This window comes from Benincasa hispida, chromosome 12, assembly GCF_027475165.1.
Source record: "Benincasa hispida cultivar pf3 chromosome 12, pf3_genome.v1.1, whole genome shotgun sequence".
In the NCBI taxonomy this organism is placed as follows: Eukaryota; Viridiplantae; Streptophyta; class Magnoliopsida; order Cucurbitales; family Cucurbitaceae; genus Benincasa; species Benincasa hispida.
Genome location: NC_143489.1, coordinates 7,112,629 through 7,137,085, shown reverse-complemented (window position 1 = coordinate 7,137,085; position 24,457 = coordinate 7,112,629). Strand labels below are relative to the sequence as shown.

The 24,457-nt window shown below is 38.5% G+C and overlaps 1 protein-coding gene across 2 annotated transcripts; it reads right to left on the bottom strand.

Moving 5' to 3' along the window:
• Nucleotides 1-426: 426 nt before the first annotated feature.
• Nucleotides 427-21,438, bottom strand: SR (serine racemase). 2 transcript variants are annotated; one of them, XM_039019222.2, is made up of 7 exons: nt 21,283-21,438; nt 19,685-19,901; nt 19,060-19,146; nt 18,753-18,983; nt 17,475-17,548; nt 17,165-17,351; nt 427-955 (listed from the first exon to the last, which is right to left on the bottom strand). In XM_039019222.2, exons 2-7 carry the CDS (start codon nt 19,858-19,860, stop codon nt 709-711), a joined length of 1,002 nt encoding a protein of 333 aa, XP_038875150.1. In that variant the 5' UTR covers nt 19,861-19,901; nt 21,283-21,438; the 3' UTR covers nt 427-708. The 2 variants fall into 2 exon arrangements, with proteins under 2 accessions (XP_038875150.1, XP_038875151.1); XM_039019223.2 differs by lacking the exon at nt 21,283-21,438 and adding an exon at nt 21,016-21,280.
• Nucleotides 21,439-24,457: the final 3,019 nt, after the last annotated feature.

Here is a 24,457-nt window from a genome sequence, read left to right as displayed (position 1 = left end):
AGTGAATGCTGTGAATTTTAATAATCCCAATTATGGTCGAAATGGTGATCAAGATAGTGACCGTCGTTCTAATCATCCAAATTTCAAAAATACGGCTCGAAATGATTACCTAAAATTAAAACACATTCTCATAAATTAATAAATGATACTTAAAATTTAACCAAATATTTATTTGGTAATTAGAATAATTTTTATGGTTTGCAAATATATTATCAAATACTTTTTAAACAATTCTTCAGTCTCAAAAGATCCTACCAAGTATAGATGAAAAATATTGTAAATATGATATACGATCTTGATTAATTAAATTCTTCGTTTTCAAATTTATATTTTCAAATCACTAATCAAACAAGACGAATACTCAAACTCCTAGTTCACAACTAATTGACTTCTTCATGGAATTGAAGTCATTTTAAGTCCACAGTGTTGCATGTCAAACTCCATTTTCCATCATAGAAGCAATCTATCAAACAAGAAAGCATCAGTCTAAACATAAAAAGAAGTTGCAACCTGCAGGAAGCAACTATACAATATTTGCTTCACATCATCAAAGCAAGGATTGGAAACAAGTCTCCCAAGGAATGGAAAATCAAATAAAACCAGAAGCAATCGAGAATCGAGAATCGAACTACGACCTTACTTGAACATGATTTTTTCTGTAGGTCGTACAACTCTGCCCTTGCGTATTAAAGAATTGAGAATCGAGCTTCATTTTTTGTATGAATTCCATAGAATGCCAAGATCAACATTACCTCCTGAAAGTATAATGCCAATGCAGTTGCAATCTTTCCATGAAGGGTTTTGCTTGAAACTATCAGAGAGAACAGCAGCAAGGCCTATTGCCCCACTAGGTTCCACAACAACTTTCAGCACTTCCAGACAAAGTCTCATTGCTTCAACTATCTCAGTGTCCTCCACAGTTATTACATCATCCACCAAATCTCTTACTATTGGCCTAATCAGTCAAGAAGGAATTGAAGTTATTTAGTAGAAATATGAAATCAACGGAAAGGGAAGAGATCTTTTTCAGTTGTTAACCAATCAAGCAAAGTTGAAACAGTATCACATGACAAGAATAGCGCTTTTCGTATTTACAATGAAAGCTACATGCACTAGTAGTTCCAACTAAATGGTGCTTTAGCGAAAACATAACGGTTGTAGGTTCACAGCTTCATCGAGCCTTTGGTAGGAAAGCTTGGATTTACATAGCTTGTATTTGGATTATACCAAAGAAACCTGAGTGTCTGTAACCTCTAACCTACATTTGGCTTTTGAGTTTATTTTATTCGAGTACAATAAAGAGATTTGAACCTTTATTTTATTCGAGTACAATAAACGTGGAAGTATGGAGATTTGAACCTATCAAACGAATCGCTCAATTATTGTCAAAAAAATGGCCTACTTCTCCACATGCACCGTGCAATGCATGTCATTATTGATAGACAAAAAAGTCATGGCATGCACTTTTGTATACTAGTTAAACATTACATCTATCAAGTGGAAACTATATTCACGTTAGTACATTAGTAGGTAAATTTGAAGGAGAAAGAGACACAACTTCAGGCTTTGTTGATTTATGATAGGCCCCCGATCACCAAGGTATACGTAAGGAAGCGTGCAAGGAAGAGAGGTGATAATGTGTGAGAGCAATGTTAGTTATTTGTATGTGGGCCCAGGGGAATATTGTTAGTTAGGATGAGGGAAGGATCCTTGTGCGAGTTGTTATTGTCGAAAAACAGCTTGTAACCCTAGGGGTATTTTAGTAATTGTATGTACCCTAGGGCTTCCCACTAGTTTATTTATTTGGCCTATTCTCTTGTGCTTTGTGTATCGGAATTAATAATAAAAATCAATCTCTATCGTGGTTTTTTCTCCCTGATCTAGGGTTTTCCACATAAAACTTGTGTTCCTTTCTTCCTCTTTTTTCAACATGGTATCAGAGCATGGCGATGAAACCCTAGCCATCATTGATGAAAATAGACTAGATTCTCCATCAGCAACCTCCATTGGAACTAGTCAAGAAGCCGATATCACCAAAGTCGTTCGGGAAGCCGTGGAACAATACCTTCAAGCTGCCTTGCCGAAAATCATCCAATCCGTTTCAGACCCTAACCCTAATTGGCCCAGTTTCAGCCGTCCATCCCCAGTCGACCAAATCCCAGCCGCAGCCGAACCGAAAATCATCCAGCCATGCGACCCCAGCGTTTTCCAGACGCTCGACCACTCCCAACCGCCACGGATGTTCCAGTCGCGCGACCCTAGCGTTTTCCAGCCGCTCAACCATTCCCAACCGCCGCGATTCCAACCGCATGACCCCAGCCACACCTCTTCGTCGGTCGACCCAGCCAGTGTGACAAGCCAACCGGAGCAGATCCCGCCAGTCGCGACTTCCCATCTGCTTCCAAACAGCTGCTGTGGACGAGTAGAATCAACAGCCGGTGCAACTTCTTGTCAGCGGTTTGCTCCGATGGCGCCGGTGGTCGGATCTGCACATTAGCTTTGCCGGGGGTCTACAAGTGATCTCCAACGGCGTTTTGCCCATCTACAACAGTAGCTTCCAAATTTCGGAACAGTTCTTGGGACAAACTCTCAACCAGATTTCTCGGCCAACATACCAGTATACTCTAAAAACCCGGTAAATTCTTTCCCTATTTTACCCACTACAAATATCCTGTCTGGATCCATGGGAAATTCTGCAGGGTTTATTACTGGAGAGAAATTGAATGGCCAAAACTACTTTTCCTGGTCTTAATCCATCAGAATGCCCTTGGAAGGACGTCATGAGTTTGGATACTTGACTGGAGAGATACCTAAGCCCGTTCTAGGAGACCCTTAGGAGCGGATCTGGAAGGGAGAAGACTCGCTGTTGAGATCTATTCTGATTAACAGTATGGAACCCCAGATTGGCAGACTGTTACTCTATGCTGCAACTGCCAAGGATATTTGGAATGTTGTTCAACAACTTTATTCAAAGAGGCAGAATGCATCCCGACTCTATACGTTACGGAAACAGGCATATGAATGTAAGCAAGGCACTATGGACGTAGGGTCCTATTTTAATAAAAGGACTATTTTGTGGCAGAAGATGGATCTTTGTAGGAGACAATCTGGAAATGTGCTCATGACGGAGCACAGTATGCAAAAATTGAAGAAGCAGATCGTGTCTATGACTTCCTGGCCGGACTAAATTCGAAGTTTGATGCTATTCGGAGTCGGATTCTGGGGCAACGCCCTACTCCCTCTCTCATGGAAGTTTGCTCAGAAATACTCTTGGAGGAAGATAGATCAACTGCAATGAATAACCCAGTCATTACCTCTACTGATGCTGCGGCTTTTGCCACTAAGTCCTCCAGTACTGACAACGATAAAAGGTCCACTCCTGTCTGTGAGCATTGTAAAAAGTCGTGGCATACAAAGGACCACTGTTGGAAGCTACATGGACGGCCCCCAAACAGTAAACGTTGCCAGTCACATGACAAATCAACCTCTGGAAATGCCCTTGTGAGTGACTCGATAAATGAGAATCCTCAGCAGCAACCCTCAACAGATAGTACGACCAGCCTAAGTACGGTTGGAGTCAATGCCATCGCCCAGTCAGGTAATATCCAATCTTTTGGTCTTATTAGTATTAACGGCAAAAAACCTTAGATTGTTGACTCAGGGACGACAGATCATCTTACTGGTACCTCTGATAAGTTTCTCTCATATTGTCCAAGTGCTAGTAACGAATGAATTAGGATTGCAAATGGGTCGTTCGCACCTGTTGCAGGAAACGGGCATTTATCTCCGTTTGAGGGTTTGGTTTTGCGGGATGTTTTGCATGCTCCTAAAATTTCATATAATTTGTTATCCATCAGTAAGATTACAAGAGATCTGAATTGTCAGGCAATATTTTCACCCGACTCTGTTTTATTTCAGGATCTGAGCTCGGGAACGATGATTGGCACTGCCCGACACGATAGGGGACTCTACTTCCTGATTGATGATACTTCCTCTAAGAATGATTATAGGACTAGCTTTGTCTTTTTAAATTTTTCTAATTCTAAGAATGATTTTCTGTTATGGCATTACCACTTAGGACACCAAACTTTCAATACATGAAATTCTTATTTCTGCATTTATTTCGCAATATTAATATGTCTTCTTTAAATTGCGATGTGTGTATTCGTGCCAAACAGAGTCGTGTCTCCTTTTACTCCCAGCCCTAAACCATCCAAACCCTTCACCTTAGTCTACAGTGATGTTTGGGATCCCTCACCAACCACAACCTCCACAGGGAAACGCTGGTTTGTCACTTTTATATATGACCACACTTGGTTTACTTGGGTATTTCTTCTCCCTGATAAGTCCGAAGTGTTATCTGTATTCTAGCAATTCTATGCCACTGTGGAACCCCAGTTTAGTGCCAAGATTGGTATTTTGAGAAGTGACAATGGGCGGAAATTTTTTAACACTTCCTTCCAGGAGTTCCTTGCATCCAAAGGGATTGTCCACCAGAGTTCGTGTGCCTACACTCCCCAGGAAAACGGAGTAGCCGAAAGGAAAAATCGTCATTTGGTGGAAGTGGCCAGGTTCTTGATGCTATCCACATCACTCATGTCTTACCTATGGGGTGATGTCATCCTTACTGCTGCTCACTTAATCAACTGAATGCTTTCCCGGGTCCTCAACTTTCAAAACCCATTAGATTGTTTGAAAGAGTCCTACCCCACTACTCGTTTAGTCTCCGATGTACCACTTTGAATTTTTGGTTGTGTTGCTTTTGTTCACTCCCATAGTCCAAACCGCACGAAATTTACCCCCCATGCTAAAAAATGCGTCTTTGTTGGGTATCCACTTCATCAGCGTGGGTATAAATGTTACCACCCATCCTCTCGCAAATATTTTGTTTCCATGGATATCATCTTCCTTAAGGATCAGCCCTTCTTCCCCGTTAGCCATCTTTAGGGGGAGACATCTAGTGAAGAGATTAACTGATCCACTTATACAGTTCCCTTGGAATCATCTTCCATTCCCGAACATGTCAGTCCTATCCTCCCTACCAATCAAGTCTCATGGATAACATACTATAGAAAGAATCTCAGGAAGGAAGCAGCGTCACCTGTTGCATCTCTGGCTCCGGTCCATGAGTCAAACCCAATATCAGGTACGTGTATTCCTGAAATCAATGAGATTGATACTTGTACTGAGACTAACGAATGCAGAGAGGAAAAAGGAGGAAAAAATGCTGACAACACCACTATAGCAGATGGGAAGACGACGGTAAATAATGATTCGAACACAGCTCTTAAAAATGTGAATGATACTAAAGATAATGGTGAAAAGGTGATTTCTGAAGATGAAACCCAGGCAGAGAAGACTAGCGATCATAGTGGAAATTCTGACAGACTGAAGGAGCATGATGCTTCTCTTGATCTTCCAATAGCCCTGAGGAAAAGTATTCGGTCATGTACAAGGTACCTTATGCATAGTTACATGATCTATAGTAACCTATCATCTGAATTTAGGCTTTTACCACAAGTTTAAATACAGGGGTGATACCGAGTAACATATAGGAAGCAATGGGAACTAACGTTTGGAAAGCCACGGTTATGGAGGAGATGAAGGCTCTTGAGAAAAATGGAACATGGGACCAGATGATCCTACCCAAAAGGCACAAGACAGTTGGATGCAAATGGGTTTTCACTATAAAGTACAAGTCAGACGAGACTGTTGATCGGTACAAGGCCAGATTAGTTGCTAAAGGGTTTACCCAAACCTTTGGGGTAGATTACTCCGAGACATTCTCTCCCGTAACTAAACTCAATACTATCCGAGTATTACTATCAGTTGCAGTTAACAGAGATCGGCCTCTGCATCAACTGGATGTAAAGAATGTCTTTCTCGATGGAGAATTTGAGGAGGAAGTCTACATGAATCCTCCCCCCAGATTTGAAGATCAATTCAAACAGAGAGTCTGCCAACTGAGGAAGTCGCTATATGGGTTGAAACAGTCTCGAGAACCTGGTTTGACAGATTTGCCACCTTTGTCAAAGGACAAGGGTATATCCAAGAGCACTCAAATCACACACTATTTACAAAGAAGTTAACTTCAGGGAAGGTTGCCGTTCTCATTGTGTACGTTGACGATATTGTGCTCTCTGGTGATGATGATGATGAAATTGTGAAACTCAAAGCAAAGATGGCCAAAGAATTTGAAATTAAAGCCCTTGGGAAGTTAAGATACTTTCTCGGAATGGAAGTAGCCCGGTCAAGGGACGGAATCTCAATATCCCAACGGAAATACACGATTGATCTTCTAACGAAACAGGAAAGACTGGGTGCAAACCTGCTGACACCCTAGTTGAATATAATTCAAATCTCAACAATACCAGTAACAGTGTCCCGGTCAATAAAGAAAGGTATCAGTAGTTAGTTGGGAAATTGATATACTTATCTCATACGAGACCCGATATTTCATATGCAGTGAGTGTTGTCAGTCAATTTATGCAAGCTCCTTGTAAGGAACACATGACAGCAACTGAACGCATCTACGATATCTAAGGTACACCAGGTAAGGGGTTAATGTTCAAGAAGTTTGATAAACGTTGCATTGAAGCCTACACTAATTCTGATTGGACAGAGTCTGTTGTTGATAGAAAATCAACATATGGGTATTGCACATTTGTTTGGGGTAATCTAGTGACCTGGAGGAGCAAGAAATAGGGAGTTGTGGCCAGAAGTAGTGCGGAAGCAGAGTATCGGGCCATGAGTTTAGGGATATGTGAAAAAATCTGGTTGATGAAAGTGCTGTCAGATCTTCATCAAGACAATGAGCTCCCAATAAAACTGTTTTGTGACAATAAGGCAGCAATAAGTATTGCTAATAATCCTGTTCAACATGACAGAACAAAACACGTTGAGATCGACCGACATTTCATCAAGGAAAGACTTGACAACGAAAGTATATGCATTCTTTATGTTCCCTTAAATCAATAAATTGCAGATATGCTCACAAAAGGGTTACTGAAACAAAGCTTTGATTACTGTGTCAGCAAGTTGGGCCTTATTGATATTTATGCCCCAACTTGAGGGGGAGTGTCAAAAAACAGCTTGTAATCCTAGGGGTATTTTAGTAATTGTATGTACCCTAGGGCTTTCCACTAGTCTATTTATTTGACCTATTCTCTTGTACTTTGTGTATCAGAATTAATAATAAAAATCAGTCTCTATCGTGGTTTTGTCTCCCTGATCTAGGATTTTCCACGTAAATCTTGTGTTCTTTTCTTCCTCTTTTTTCAACAGTTATACATGGGGATAAGAGAGTTAAAGGAGAGTATCAAAATTTTGATCATTGTAATTGTTCTCATTTAGAGACTTGGAGAGGTAGGCACCTCATGAAACTTCCCTTCTTCTGTTGATAAATAAAATTGAAGGTTGAGACCTATCAATTTTTGGTATTAGAGCGGTGGTCTTAGGTATGGTGGCAAAGATGGATAGCAGGGTATCAATGTTAGAGGAGAAAGTAGTAGAGCTCGGAGAGAAACGGGTTGGAAAGCAGGGTGGAATGGGCTTCACTGAGATGAATGGGAAGATCGACAATTTGGCTAGTGAAGTACAAGCCATTAAAGGGCAAATCGAGTTAATGTTATCTCGTTTTGATGCGATAATGTCGGAAAAAGGGTCAGTATCATTTGAATGAACGACGACAGATAAAAGGCGATAGGTAACGGAGACGTCTGTTCGAGAATCAAGAAAAGAAGAAGAGCAGAAAGATGAGATTCACACACCTGGGAACAAGGAGGTTCCATTGTTCGATATAGGGTTGAGGAAGCTCGAAGTACCCATATTCAAAGGAGAAGAACAAGAAAATCCAGATGGGTGGTTGCATTGCGTGGATGCAGCGGTGCTCTGTCTTGAGGGTGAAGCACTAGATTGGTATTAGTGAAGGAAGATTAGAATCCAATTGGGAATTGGAGCCAATTTTGGAGTTATGTTTCAAGAGATTCCGACCGACGAATGAGGCGGATAGGTATGCGCGTCTGATGCGGCAACAACGGGAGAAGACGGTGAGAGAATATCGCCAACAATTCGAAAAGTTCTCCGTTGGGTTGAAGGACCTGGGAGAAAAGGCTTTAGAAAGCAAATTTGTTTGTGGGTTGAAAAAAGAGATCTAAAATGAGATGAGGAAGTTGAATCCATTAGGCCTCAAGACCAAAATGACTATGGCCCAACTGATTGAAGAAGAAGAGATAATCCAACAATGAAGGGTGAGGGTCAATACAATAGCGGTGGAGGTAAAACAAGCTCAACATCAGGGGCGTCGAGTGGGACATCTGGAGCAAGTGGGTCAGGCAGGTCAGTTGGATCCAATCAAGCCCATTCGCTCACAATAAGCCCCAATCGAAAGGCTGACAGCTCGGGAGGATCTTCGACAATGATCACTCTGATTCGTGATTCCAAAAGCAAGAATTCTGGGCATCAACCGTATTGCCTATTAACCGAGGAGGAGATGCATGTCAAGAAAGAGAAAGGTATTTGCTTTAAGTGTAATGGGAAATTTAGCTATGGGCATAGATGTAAGAAGAACGAGCTCCAATTCATGTTCGTGTAAGATGGAGAAGATATGTCTCCTTGGAAAGATGGGGGTGAAGAGGAGTCGGAACAGACCAATGGAGATGGTGACGCAAAACAGGTAATGAATGAAAAAGAGGTAGCTTATTTATCCCTGAACTCATTGGTTGGGCTGAATTCTCCATGAACGGTGGAAGTAAGGGGAAGTATTAAGGGACGAGAAGTGGTGGTATTTATCGATGGAGGGGCAGCGCATAATTTTATTGACGAATAACTGGTGGCTTTGCTACAGCTATCTATGTCTACAACTAAAGACTATGGTGTAGTACTTGGAGGAAGGCTCCATTTAAGGGGCTAGACTTTGCAAAGGTGTGATACTTACTATCTCTGATTTAACCATTACTCACGATTTTCTTCCTTTGCCTCTCGGAAGTGCAGATGTCATGTTAGGAGTGTTGTGGTTGGAAACTCTTGAACAGGTTATAGTGGATTATCGGACATCAGTGATGGAATTTACGATTGGTGAATGGATGGTTCGTTTACAAGGTGACTGAAGTCTGGTGAAATCACAGATATCTTTGAAATCTATGATGAAGACGCTGAAAGTGGACAATCAAGGCATGTTAATCGAGCTCAGTATAATGGTACCAGATGCAGGGGAGGATGAAATTGTTAAATCCCAGCAGAAAATGACCAAGTTCCCGAGAGAAATCCAAGAAGTATTGGAGCAATATAAAGAAGTGTTTGTAACTCTTAATACTCTACTTCCAAGCAAGGATCATGATCACAAGGAGTCAGACGGGTCAATGTTAGACCATACTATTACCCACAATGTCAGAAGGATGAGATTGAAAGACTTTGTGAAAGAAATGTTAATGGTAGGAATAATATAACTGAGTCGTAGCTCTCTTTCAAGCCCAATATTGTTAGTCAAGAAAAAGGATGGAAGTTGGAGATTTTGTGTGGATTATCGTGCGTTAAACGTCACCATCCCAGATAAGTACCCTGTACCTGTGGTGGATGAGTTTTTTAGGGCCACGATATTCGCTAAGATTGATTTGAAGTCTGGATATTATCAGATCAGAGTGAAGCCAACGGACATCCATAAAACGACATTTCAAACACATAAAGGACGCTATGAATTCCTGGTAATGCCATTCGGGTTGAGGAACACTCCTTTAACGTTCCAAGTGACCATGAATGATATATATATATATATATATATATATATATATTTTGAATCAGGAAACGAGTCTCTTCATTGAGTAAATGAAATGAGACTAAAGCTCAAAGTACAATGAGATATAATAGTAACAAAAACAGAAACAGAAGATCAGAAAGCACACCCAGGCATCTCAACTAAGTTGACACCCCTTTAGTGCCTTCATCATATCCAAAAATATACAACTCAATCTTCAGTAGGCTCAGTAAACACCCAACCAATCATTACATAAACGAGTACAAGGGAAACTCTAACTTACAAGAACTCTTAATAAACCAATGCAGTAAAATACTCGAACCCTATTCCAAACAACATGGCTACAAACCAAACCTTACATTAACCCAAAACCAAAATATATGAACCAAAAATGAACGCTGAATGAAGGCTAGAAATCCATGTCGTTGAATCCAAAGTCTTCAAGCTCCCTAGCAATCCGTATGAATGAAAGCCCGCCAATTCAAGCTTATTTCTTGTAAGGAGTATGCTGCAAAGGGCTTAGAGAGAGAGTACCACAATGAAGCATTAAACCTAGCAGCCTCAAAACGAGCAAACCAAGGAGTTTCCTTGTCTTGGAACACTCTTTGGTTTCTTTCAAACCATAGTTCTACAAGTATTGCTTTCACTGCATTATTTATTCCACAAAAGATTTGGAATTTTCTTTAAGATTGGCCATACAAGAATCTGACGCACATTTTCCTTGAATTTATTACCAAAAACTCAGAAAATATTAAAGCAATCAAAAAGAGATCTCCAACAATTACTAGCATAGGCGCAATCAAAGAATAAATGTTGGAAGATCTTCCCCTTCGGCTTTGCATAAAACAAACCAATTAGGAGATAAACTGTGAGAAGACAGCTTCTATTGTAAAACAAAAGAACAATTAAGCAGCCCAAACAGCATGATCCAAACTGTAATACTCACTCTCTGGAGACTCTTGGACTTCCATAAAGCTTTCTTTAAACAATTATCAAGAGGGAAAGCCAGAAAAAGATGCTTAACCAATTATTTTACCGAAAAAGAACCACTAGCTTCAAGAGACGAAGAACTGTATCTTGACAATCCTTTACCATCTTCTTAAAGACAATGTTCAAACTTTGAAACTCTATAATCTCTTTTTCTTTTAAGAGTCTTCTAAAAGTGATAGACCAAGAAGAAGTGTAATGATCCAAATGGTCCAATACTGATCCATTTAGGTTGAGAGCTATTCCAAACAAGGTTGGGAAACTGCTCTTAAAGGGGGATACAATCTAACCAAGGGTCTTGCCAAAATGCTATTCGGCTGCCATTTCCTAACTTATACTCCAGTAGTACTTCCACTTTCATCCACGATCTTGAAATACTTATCCAAGGACTACAGAGACTAAGACTCACCTTACCTGACGTGTGCCAATCAAATTGACTCCTCCCGTGAATACTCTTTGACAACTTGAGTCCAAAGAGGAGTGTTCTCATTCATAAATCATCATCCCCACTTGGCAAATAAGGCCAAATTTCTAGCCTTTAAACCTCCTAAACCGAGGCCCCCATCTTCTTACACTCTAGAAACAATCTCTCATTTCACCAAGCGATTTATCTTCCCTCCCCTATGTCCTTCCCAAAAGAAATTCTTTATAATTCTTTCTAAGATTGAGATCACCTTTTTTGGCATAAAAAAAAGAAGACATATAGTAAGTTGGTAAATTAGAAGGAACTGACTTACAAAGAGTTGCTCTTCCTCCTCTCGACAGATTATATCTTCTCCATTTATCCAATTTGTTTTGCAATTTATCTATTACAGGCTGCCAAAACTCCACCATTTTAGGGTAACCACCCAATGGAAGACCAAGGTATAAAATAGGGAGGTGTTCTATTTTACAATTTAACCTTGAAGCTACTGCAAACAGCTTGTCATCTTCAACATTGATTCCACAAAGAGCAGGTTTTCCCAATTAATTTTCTGTTCGGAGCACCACTCAAAGATTTCAAGAGTTTTCCTAAGAGTATCAATCATTTCATCCTCATATTTGCAAAACAACAATGTATCATCCGTAAACTGAAGAATGGAGACGTGAACTTCATCCTTTCCCACCAAAAAAACCTTCAAATTTTCCTTTTTCATGAATTCTAGCAATTAAAGCACTTATAACTTCACTAACTAAGAGAAATAGGAAAGGAGAGAGGGATCCCCTTGCCTAATTCCCCTTTAGCAAGTATTCTCCCTCTTGGTCTTCCATTAATAAATATGGAGAACCTTGGGTTAGAGATACATCCCATAATCCATGAAATCCATCGGGTATGAAAGTTTTTTCTATGAAGAACTTTCTCAAGAAACTCCTAATCCACTCTATCGAAAGCTTTTTCTAGATCAAGCTTTAATATCCAACCTTTTTTCTTCTTGGATCTATAATCCTCCAGTGCCTCATTTGCAATAAGGACCGGATCAAGGATTTGTCTCCCCTCAATGAATGCACTTTGTGTAGGGGATATTATGCTTGGCATGATCTTTTAAAGTCTTTCCACGAGAACTTTGGCTATTATATTATAGCCAAGAGTAGTTAAATTGATGGGTCTAAAATCCTTCACAAGAACTAGATCCTCCTTTTGAATTAAAGAAATAAAGTTTTCCTTCATACATGAGTTAAGCTTCCCATTGCTGTAAAACTCCTCAAATAAGTCTAAGATTGCCCTTTAGCAAATTCCAGAACTTAAGAATGAATTATGTGGTATAGCCATCCGGTCCAGGGGCTTTATTCTTCCCCAATTCTCTTACTGCCCTTTTTATTTCTGATGGTCTAAAATTAACCACCAACTGACTATTTTGCTCAATAGTTCCTCTTGGCCAATCCAAATTAAAGGGGATTGATCGAGTACCCAAACTTTTTGAGTAAAGAGTGGAATAGAAACCCAAAATGATATCTTCAATTTCTCTGAAAGATTTGGTTGGAATGCCTTGATCATTAATCAGCTCTGAGATTAAGCTTCTAATCCTTTTGGCTGCTAGGAATCGGTGGAAGAATGCCGTATTTTCATCTCCCAAATTTAGCCAATTTAATTTGCTCTTTTGCATGAGATTTCTTTCCTCTATCTGATACAGATTCATCAAATCTGCCTTCAAAGAAACTCTTAAAGCTTCTTCCACTGAGAAATCTTCATAACATTCAGCTAGCTGATCTCTTCTTTCAATTGCTTTCATTAGTGACTCTTCCTTAATTTTCTGGTTTTTCTCATAATCTGCAAACCACCTTTTTGAGGACCGTTTCAGTCTTCTTAATCTAGAAGAGATAATAAAACCTGCCCACCCTTGCTGCCCCACCACTTCCAAAGATCTTTCAATCACCCGGCAACACTCCTTATTACTTAACCAACTGTTACAAAATCTAAATGAAGATGGTCCCCATTCAAAAGCCCCAACTTCAAACGAAAGAGGGAAATTATCTGATATAATACGTGCTTGCCTTGTTACTCTTGAATTTTCAAAGGTCTCGTCCCAATTATTAGAAATAAAGAATCTATCAATAAGAGATCTTAAAACCACTTCTCCTTCTCTTGACCACGTGAATCTACCATTGGAAGAGGAATTTCAAGCAAATTATGAATGATATATTAAGGCCTCATTTGTGTAAGTTTGTATTGGTTTTTTTATGATATTTTAATTTACAGCAAGACGATAGAAGAGCATGTGATTCATTTAACCACCGTGATGAAGATTCTAATTGAAAAACGGTTTGTAGCCAAATATAAAAAATGTCAGTTTGGAGCATCGGTATTGAGTATTTGGGATACATTGTATCTACGGACGGAGTAGCAACAGGTCTGACGAAAATTAAAGCCATGGAAAAGTGGCCCATCCCTCGCAACATCAAGGAACTCCATGGATTTTGGGGTTTAACAGGGTACTACCGGACGTTCATTGCAAACTATGGGAGTATAGCTTTACCATTGACACAACTATTGATGAAAGGGAACTTTTTGTGGAACCCGGAAGTTGAAGCTTTTTATCAATTGAAGGCTGCCATGGTACGAGTATCAGTGTTAGCATTGCCCAATTTCAAAGAACCTTTTGTTGTCGAAGCTGATGGTTTGGGGGTAGGCATTGGGGCTATATTTATGAAAAACAAACGTTCATTGGCCTTCTTTAGCCAAGCCTTACCACCGACCCACCGTTTTAAAGCTGTGTACACTTGAGATGAGAACTGACAGCCATCCTGTTTGCTATATGGAAATGGCGTCCTTACTTGTTAGGCAGCAGGTTTATCGTAAGGACAGATCAGAAAAGTCTAAAATTCCTGTTAGAACAACGTGTAATCATAAGGGAATACCAATGTTGGATTGCCAAGTTGATGGGCTACGATTTCGTGATAAAGTATAAAAGAGGATTGGAGAATTCTGCAGCCGATGCTTTGTCTCAATTACCACCAGCAATGGAGTTGGGTGTGTTAAGCATTGTGGATGGCTTAAACATTGCTGTTTTTTAAGAACAAACTGGAGCAAACGAGGAATTGAATGGCATTTTTAAAGCTCTTATGGAAGGGCAACTAACTTATTCCGGCTATTTATTACGCGAGGGCCTTTTATATTATAAAGGTCGTTTGGTTCTTCCAGCTACATCACCCACAATTCCTTTGTTACTCTCAAAATTCCATAACAGCCCGATTGAGGGTCACCAAGGAGCTCTTAAAACTTACCAACGTCTAGTGAGGGAGGTGTATTGGAAAGGTAAGAAAGCATGGGTTTAATCATTTATAGCTGAGTGTGAAGTCTGTCAACAGGCTAAGTATCTTACTTTAGCTCCAGCTAGATTACTTTAGGCCATCCCGATTCCAGACAAAGTATGGGAGAGCATTGCTATGTATTTCGTGGAAGGTTTATCGAAATCGAAAGGATATGATACAATTATGGTGGTGATTGATTGTCTGGCCAAATACGCACACTTCATTCTTTTGAAACATCCGTTTAATGCTCATTCGATGGCTGCTGTGTTTATTAAAGAAATTGTGCATTTACACGGGTATCCTCAGAGGCTCGGAGTCAGATAGAGACAAAATCTTTACAAGCCTGTTCTAGAAAGAGTTACTTAAGGCCTCGGGTACACAACTACGACAAAGTACAGAGTATCACCACAAATCGTTTGCTTTATCGAACAAAGCTTTATTAGGGGGTCTTGGTTGGCCCCCTATTTTCAACCATTACAGCTGGCGTCGACCAGCTTTGCGATACGGACGGACACAATGGCGGGGCAGCATCCTCCAAATCTGGTTGAAATTCCACAACTCCGTATGGGCTTGAAGCTGATGCTCACGCAGAGCTTCTAGAACAGTCTCTACGTGTTTCAGATACTCCTCCCAGGTCTTGCTATAACGATCTCATTAATTCTAAGGAGGAGTCCATTCCATAAGGAAGATGAGAGGAAGGCATACATAGTTGGCTGGTTATTTGTCTTTCCCATTCCTGCTGCTACTGAAGGTGCCCAGAATGAATGGATTCTCTGGTAGAGGGGAGTCGCAAAATGGAATTTGATTCTCAATTTAGGAGTAAATAGGAAAGGGCTTTTTGCCAAGTTTCAGAGGGGGGGCCGTGGCTATTACACTTTCTTTCTAAAAAGGTTTGAAGAGATCTGACTCTAAAGGGAAAGAAGTACAAATTCAATCCTCTCGGATTAAGAAAGAAGTTCTCAATGCTGAAATCAAACTCTATTGGCCATTCCTATGGTAGTCTCGCTGCGGCTTCTGACCGTCCGTCCCGTCTCATCTTTCTTTGGCTATACTTGTATGTAGCCAGCCATGTTAGCTTCACATGAGAGTTTAGCCTTTAGAAAAAGGCTCTCACTCATCAGTCAGCTCGGCCCCTTTCCTATTCCGCTTTGCCGCCTATTAAAAGAATAGGTCCCGTTGAAGCGGCCCGCCGCCTTTATTCATCTATACCAGCTGCCACGCACGACCCAATAGGACAATCAGAAGTGGTCAACCGTGGTCTCGAGACATATTTACGATGTTTTGCAATGGGAAAACAAAAACAACAGGCCAAATGGGTTCCTTGGGCAGAATTTAGCTACAACACATCAACTCATTCGGCCAGTGGCTTATCTCCATTTGAAGTATTGTATGGTCGGCCACCTCCACCTATATTATGTTATGAATGAGGAATGAGCCCAGTGAGCGAGGTAGATCAACAGATAGAGAGATCGTGATGAAATGTTGGCCATCTTGAAAGCCAATTTGCAGAGGGCACAGCAACGCCATGGTTACATTGGCTAATAAAAAATGACGGGAAGTAGGATATGAAACTAATGACTGGGTCTATTTGAAATTGAGACCATATCGGCAATCCTCGTTAATTCGTCACTCATTCGAAATTAGCTCCAAGATTTGTTGGCCTTTACCAAATTATGGCTCACGTGGGGAAAGTGGCTTATAGATTGGCATCACTCCCTAATTTGGGTATCCACCCGTTTTCCACGTATCTCGCTTTTGAAGAAAGTTGTTGGCACCAATTTACCAATCCTGCCATTCCCTCCTAATTTAGCACCGGATTTGACATATGTGTTGCAACCAGCAGAGGTTTTGGGAATGCACAATTCCCCCACTGATGAAGAAGTTTCAGAAGTGTTGATTTGATGGGAACACGATTTTCCAATTGATGCAACTTAGGAGTTAGCTTTGGTGATCAACGATCAATTTCCTAACTTTCACCTTGAGGACAAGGTGGCTCTTTAGGGGAGTGTAATGATAGGCCCCAGATCACCAAGGTATAGTAAGGAAGCGTGCGAGGAAGAGAGGTGATAATGTGTGAGAGTAATGTTAGTTATTTGTATGTGGGGGCAGAGGAATATTGTTAGTTAGGGTGAGGGAAGGGTCCTTGTAAGAGTTGTTATATATGGGGGTAAGAGAGTTGAGGAGGGTATCAAAATTTTGATCATTATAATCGTTTTCATTTAGAGACTTGGAAAGGTAGGGAGCTCTCGAAACTTCCCTTGTTTTGTTGACAAATACAATTGAAGGCTGAGACCTATCAATTTACCTCCTCGAGAGAAGAGAAAAGTATATGGCAATTACCACTAATTTGTGCTCATCTTGGTGGTTCTTGAGTTTATGATGTATAAAATTAGTTTATAATATAAAAGGCTTGAAAGAACGGAAAGAAGGGAAAAATAGTAAAAATAGTAGTTGAATGAAACTGTATTCTTTTGCAAGAGATAAATAGTAATCAGTTGTAGGAGAGAAAGGCACTTGAATTTCCCTATATTGTAATTGGCTTCTCTATTCTCTTAAATCCTAGTAAGCTCTACTATGTCATAGACCTACATTGCAAACATTGGCTCTTTCCTTAGCTCCAAGTGACACGAATTTAATCCACGAGTCAAACATTTTCTAACGTTAATGAAAATTTAAATAACACAGAAGTTATATTACCAAGTAAGGTCGCCGAGAAAAGCTCGAAGACCATCGGCTATTGTGGTTGTCTCTGCCAGTGTTACTATCTTACCAGCTGCTTTTGACATGGCTGCATCATTAGCTCCCTTAGGTTCTGCAGCAAAAATCCGGATGGCAGGATTGATGGTTTTTGCAGCCACTGAAATTCCTGATATCAAACCACCACCTACATTTTCATGGTGAGGGGTTTCAGAAAAAGAACTAGCATGTCCCATTGGGCTATCAACTAAAATAACACACAAAATAAACAATGAAAGTGAAAGGTATAGAAAGATCCAATCGAACAAACCACTTATGGGAACAATTAAAGTGTCTAATTGTGGGACTTGTTCCAGAAGCTCCAACGAGATGGTACCTTGCCCGCTGACAAGAACGATCAACATGTCATAACTTATCCATTTTAGTTTGAATTTTTTTTTAGAGAAACAACTACTTGCATTGAGAAAAAATGAAAGAATACAAGGGAATACAAGAAAACCAAGCCCATAGGAAAAACCAAACTAAAGAAAGGATTTCCAATAAGATGTTACCTAGAGAATAATTGCAAAAAGTCTTCGAAACCAAAGCCTAAAGAAAAACATAGAACTTCACTAAGGACCAAACTTCACTAGGGTCCCTATCCACACCTCTAAACACTCTATTGTTCTTCTCCCCCAAAGATCCCAAAACAAAGCACACAGCCTAGCAAACCACAAAAAATGGCCTTTCTCTTTGAAAGTGGATGGAGGAGGAACTCTCCGATCATTAAACGAACATCCCTCTAGTGAGCTAACACAAAATAAACTCTGGAAAGAAGCAATTCCACATAGAACTCGCAAATTAACGCTCTCAATGAAGGCAATCCATGTTTTCTTCCGCCTTCCGACAAAGGTACAACAAAAAGGACCCATTAACAAAGGTATCTTTCTCAAGAGTCTATCCATCGTGTTCATACAACTAGGCAGAACTTACCAAAAAAAGAACTTAACTTTCTTTGTTACCTTAATCCTCCATACAAACTTCAAAAACCAATTAAAAAATAGGAGAGGAATCCAATACAATCCTAAAGAAAGATTTACAAGAGAAGCCCATTAAGGATTTAGGACTCCAAACACAAACATCCCGTCTCCCAAGCCTAAAATTAAAATCCTCAACTAGAGAGAGAAGAGAAGCTAACTCCATCATTTCCCTACTGGACAACGGATGACAAAATCCAAAGGAGGACACAGAATGCCTTGGCCAGACCAAAAAGGTAGACTCATGACAATTTTTTAACGGAGAACAAATGATATAATCGAGGAAATGCAGATGAGGGGGGAAACCTATGAATGCGTAGAGGGGTAAAAGCTAGTTTTACAAACACTAGGTTTTGTAACGAAAGATTTAAATTAGTCAATTAACAGAAAGCATTAAAGAGTAGACATAAAGTATAACTAGATATATTTTTTTTTTAACTGCATTAGGATTATACCGTTATAGTGTGACAGTTCTTCCCTCTCTACCTTTTAACCCCAAAGAGGGTAACAAGGAAGTTGACAAATCATCATGAGTTTCAAAGCCAGATGAACAAAAGAAGACAACATTTTACCTTATTATGCGCCCATCGTTATATGGGTGTATGAGAAGTGCACCAGTTTCTTGCATAACCTTCGCGGCAACCGATTCCCTTGACTGTATTGTGTCTTTGCTCCAAATAACCTGACCACCATAACGTATCACATTTTCAACTTTACATTTTGGAGCACTTTCTGGTATAACTATATATGCAGGAATTCCTCGCAGTTTTGCAGCCAAAGACAAAGCTGCAGCATGGTTGCCACTAATTTTAGAAAGCATTATCAGTTAAATATTCTCAAAAAGCTTCAAAGAAGTATATTGTTTAGTCCAGAGTGGACCTGCTATGTGTCACAACTCCTTTAGCAGCCTGGTCCTCATCAAGTGAACATATAGCATTGTAGGCACCTCTAAATTTAAAAGCTCCACTGAATAGCCAAATAATAAAGCATTAGATTCCCATTAGAAACCAAAATTTTCTTTCTTAGCTTAGTATTCTGCAAAAATTATTTGGAAATCATGGTACAAAAGCTCATAGACATTTTTTAATAAAACATTGTTCCTCGACAATTATCAACTTATCCTTGACTTCACAAAGAGGGCTCTTAGCAAGAGTACGAACAGCTATGGGCAAGAAGAGCTTATCATATGAACTTTGTAATAATCAAATTTACGTCATACATACTAACTAGGATTAACATATCTAAAACATCAAGTAAGGCCGTCTCTTCAAAAAATGGATTATTACCTGCTGCTGTCTGTTATCTTTAAAGGATGGATTTCCCCTTAGCAACAAAATAACATATTTTATAATACACTTCAAGAGTAAGCTATTTTGAAACTGAAAATAATTTTAAATGTTACTGTAAGAAGCCAAAGATCTATCAGTATGCCAGCATTGACAAGATTACATGCAATTTGAATCAGAACACTGATAAATATTTGACCATTGGTTAAGCTACTCACCCCTTCTGGAAACATTCACATTTGAAGAAAAGCTGTTTTCCTGAAGCAGCATTAATAGTCTCAGAAGACAAAACTGGGGTTTGATGGATGAAAGGCTGAATACGTATCCGGGCCTCCTTTATGGAGGAAAAATCAGCAGCATACTCTTTCTTCTTGTTTTGACACTCCACGTTCATTTTAACAATGGCTGAGAGAAGTTCTGCAAAATGCTCCAACCCTGATAGCAAAGGCAACCACAATTGTCAGTTGATAACAATTATGGTTCAAAAGGCAAAAATGCACCTTAGCGGAAAAGTTGATGATTTTTCTAAGTTAACAAAAGAAAATGGCTCTCCAAATTAAGGCAAAGTGATTTCATTTGACTAATAACCCAGCAACTGAATTGAGTTTATGAAACAAATTTCGGCTTGACAATTCTGATGATAATGTATACATTTTCCAAGGACATGCTGAGTTGCCTATAGCTTTTTAAATACAAAAAGAAAACCCTAAGGAGCATTTAGCTCATAGATTAGACTCTAATGGCATAGTCTAGACTCTGGAGTTGTAATGTCAACACATTTAGTATATGTGACTTAATAATACCAAATACAAGTTTGTTAATAAGATCTTCACTTTTGTCTCTCAAACGAAATATTTACTTCTATGAATTACTAACTCATAAAGCAAACATGAGTTTACATGAAATCGAGTTACCATCACTCATTAATCAACGCAATACCAAAATACGCTACACAAACTAAACTTCCCAATTTCTATAGTCCACTTGAATTGCCTATAGCTTTTTACATATATAAAAAGATTTGAAGGAGCATTTGGCTCATAGATTAGATTTACATAGTCATAGTATAATCTAGACTAAGAGATGTAAATTCAGCTCTTACTATGGAATTTATTAATCCCAAGCATAGGTTTGTTAGTTCTGTGTGCTACATGGAGCTAGACTAGCTATCTAAACTCTAGCACTACATCTCTCAATCTAACCATTTACTTTTACAAACTACAAACTTAGAAAACAAACACGAGTTTACATAAACTCAACTCAAGTTACCATGACTCGTTAACAAGCATAAACACAACTCAAAACTAAGGCTTCGTCTGGTAATGATTTTGTTTTTTACTTTTGAGATTTATGTTTGTTTCTTCTGAATTTTTCCAATTATAGTTTTCCCATTTCTTAAAAAAAAATAAAAATAAATAAATAAATAAATAAATAATAATAATAATAAAAAAATAAAAAATTGAACTCCTAGTCAAATTCTAAAAGCAGAAACGAGGTTTTAAAAACTATTCTTTTTCATTTCAAAACTTGGCAAAACATAGAAACTTACGGGATGGAAGTAGTAACTAAAACGCGCCAAAACTTTCTACTTCAATAGGCCACCTTATTGCAATTTTGAACTAAACAATCCCTGCTGAGCTATACCCTTTAACCCCCACCAAAATAGGAAAACCATTTTGTTGAAAATTCAATATCCAAAATAAATTTTGGATTCTATTTCTTCTGATTTCTGAAGTAAATACAAAGAACAACTGGAAACAATAATCAAACGCATCAAAATTTCGGTTCAATTTGGGAATGAGTCGTACGAAATTACCTGGCACTCTGCTTTAGTTTCACTGAAATTTCATCTGCATTGTAAGGATTCGATTACTTTGCTAACTACAGTGCGAACGTTCAAAAATCTGTAATTAGGGCAGAAAATTAGTTCCGGTAGAAGATGCCAGATAATTTTGTTGAAATTGTGGTTGCCTTTTCTTGGGGCTTAAACGTTTTTATTTTATAATGGATTAATTAAAAAATTTATTTTATGGTCGATTAATTGGACGTTTTATTTTTGAAATGAAATAGAAATGTAAAATATCCATAATTTTGTATTGATTTTTTTTACAGTGGTTATTATTTCTAAAAAACTCTACAATAAGTCATTCAAAGAGTATGTATATAGTTATTTACTATTATTTGGAATGATGTATTGCTTATTGAATATCGAATATTTGAATATTAATGTTAATGTTATTATTGGTAATATTGTGTTGTTGTTGTTATGTTTACTGTTTATCTAGTCAATTTATTTTGAATTCACCTTAATATTGTAAAGTTTATGATGATTAAAGAACGAATATTCATGTCAATATAGAAGAATATTTATCGTTGATTTATGGTCAAATGATGATGCATGTTTTTAGTAACAACATTTATCATGATTTTGTACGTGCTTTTTATTTTTAGTTTGTTTGAAGGTAGATATTATTTTTAAAAAAACATTCCTTTATTTTTACATATTTAAAAAAATAGTAATAACACATTAATATAGTTTGCCTAATATATACTTACAAATATTATGATAAATATCATATTACATTTGCCAAACTACGATGGACGTTGTGGAATTTTTATGTTATATGCACGGTTAATGGGCCAAACGGGATCGAATATGATAGGCAACCATCTCTTCGTATACACATGCATCGTCAAGTTGACTTCAACACATTAATCGATGGATTATGTGATGCATTATCCATAAATAGAGATGATGGGGTAGAGGTAATATTTAGATATGATAATTATGTAGCGGGATCTACTTTCTATATCCCCATCTCATTACGAAGTGAGACCGATGTACGGTTCATGATGAGCAACGCTCCATACCCTCCAAATAGAGTTGAGCTATATATATCCCAACCCAGTATCCCAAGTCCAGCCTCAACAAGAGAAGAAGTTGAAACTACTGTTGAGTTGGAAAGTCATGATGTGGAGGATGAGTATTGTGATCCAACTATTGCCACAAACGATGAAGAAGTTGGAATAGATGACGATGATATCGATCTAGATCAACTACCTGATCAATTTTATGGTATACATGAAGTCCCCGAAACATTTATTGAGATAGACTTGAACGAGATGACCATTGAACTCGATCCGACAACGAGGGAAGACAGTAATATGGGATATGATTCATTGCTTAAGGGGATGATATTCAATTTAAAAATTGTAGTGAGACACTATTCAATCATTCGACATCAAAATTTTGAAGTCATTGAGTCGAAGAAAACAACATGGGATGTTAGGTGTAAAAGATATGGCAATGGGTGCACATGGAGACTTCACGCTATTTGTCGTAAAAAACATGGTAAATTTGAAATTACCCAATACGATGGCCCGCATTCTTGTGTGTATGCAAGAATGAGTCAGGATCACAATCAATTAGACTCAAATATAATTGCATCTGAGGTAAGTAGTATAGTGAAAAAAAAAATCCATCAGTTGACATCAAAACATTACAATATATTATCTTGAAAAAATATGGTTATTCCATCAATTATTGGAAACTGAAAAGTGTGGGATGGAAGAAGAAAGGTAATTGCAAAGATATTCGGAGATTGGATCGAATCGTACAATTTGCTGACTAAATGGATGAATATCTTACAAATCACAAACCCCGGTACAGTCGTCCACTGGGGACTAAATGAGGTGGATTATGATGAAAGAATTGTAATGTTCAGTAGCATGTTTTGGTCGTTGTGGAGTGGCCTCACCCAGATCGTGTGATGCGTCAATTTGGGATGTTGCAACAAATTCCTCAACCTTGCAACATAGACGCTCGACTTCATTCACACGATCTAAGGGGCAGGCATGAGCGATACTGGGTTGCATATTTGGCTCCTCAAATTTCAATCTGGGAAAGTCGACAGAGTTTGGTAGTTAATGGACCTCCTATAACAATGGTGTAGGTACTGAGCCTAAATATATTAAATGGTATTCCACTGTTATCAGATGGTACATAACTAAAGCAGAAGCATCATATCACTTGTTGGTATAGGTTTATTGTTTATTATGATTGTTTGATTTTATTTATTCATTGCACACCAAAATAAATTTTAAAGTCATTAACTTGTTATTCAATTATTTTTCAGGCTGGGCTTCCAAATTTGCCATTATCTGCTCAAAGAGCTTTGCGTAGACTCACCTTGATATATCGAGTGCGATATTTCGATGGTGATGTTCCAATGGAAGAACAAGGTGATCCAACAAGACACGAGGATATTTCTATTCGACCTAATGTTCGGAATGAATATCCAACAACGTCACTCGATCATTTTACACATACTTCCATGATGTCCTCTCCCTCAACGTTTTAATTTTTTTCAATAAGCCTCAGTACATTAAGCATGGAAGAAGGACAAACTTCACATGTCCATCCAAATATCCATGACCAATATATGACATATCAACAATGTAGTGAGGGTATACACTTTGCAGAGGAAAGTCAACCATCAAGTGTAAAAGGGTGTGGCGATCGTGGACACTATGTCACTCAACATGATCGATATAGGTGTAGTAGAGATCTTCTTCCAGACGTGAATAAAGAACATTGTAAATATGATTAAATTTATTAATGAAATTCAGTTACGAAAATGCACTTGCAGTCTACAACACATCCTAAAGAATCTTGAATATTATTTACAATAGTTGGAAGTTAATATCTATATTTTTGCATAAGTTTCTAACAACTTTAAACAAAAACAATAATTAAAAGTTAATATTGAGTATATCAAAGGGTTTCGGATTGTTAAAAGAATGAAAAAAATAAAAGCAAAAATATTTTATTATTTCATTAGTATGGAAAAAAATAATAAAATATTGTCGAATGCGTCTCTTCTAATTAACTTTCAACTCTCTCCCCTCCAAAATCTAAAACCGTTCCCATTGTTGAGCGCCCAATATATACAAATATTAGTTGCACTAAATTCTTGTTGACTCCATTCATC

Bases quoted from the DNA above. Each gene is read 5' to 3' on its own strand.
- SR (XM_039019222.2), bottom strand. From the start codon at position 19,860: ATGAACGTGGAGTGTCAAAACAAGAAGAAAGAGTATGCTGCTGATTTT. The intron at 19,147-19,684 runs GTGAGTAGCTTA...TTGGCTATTCAG, and splicing joins TGTGAATGTTTCCAGAAGGG to TGGAGCTTTTAAATTTAGAG. The intron at 18,984-19,059 runs GTCCACTCTGGA...TTCTAAAATTAG, and splicing joins GGAGTTGTGACACATAGCAG to TGGCAACCATGCTGCAGCTT.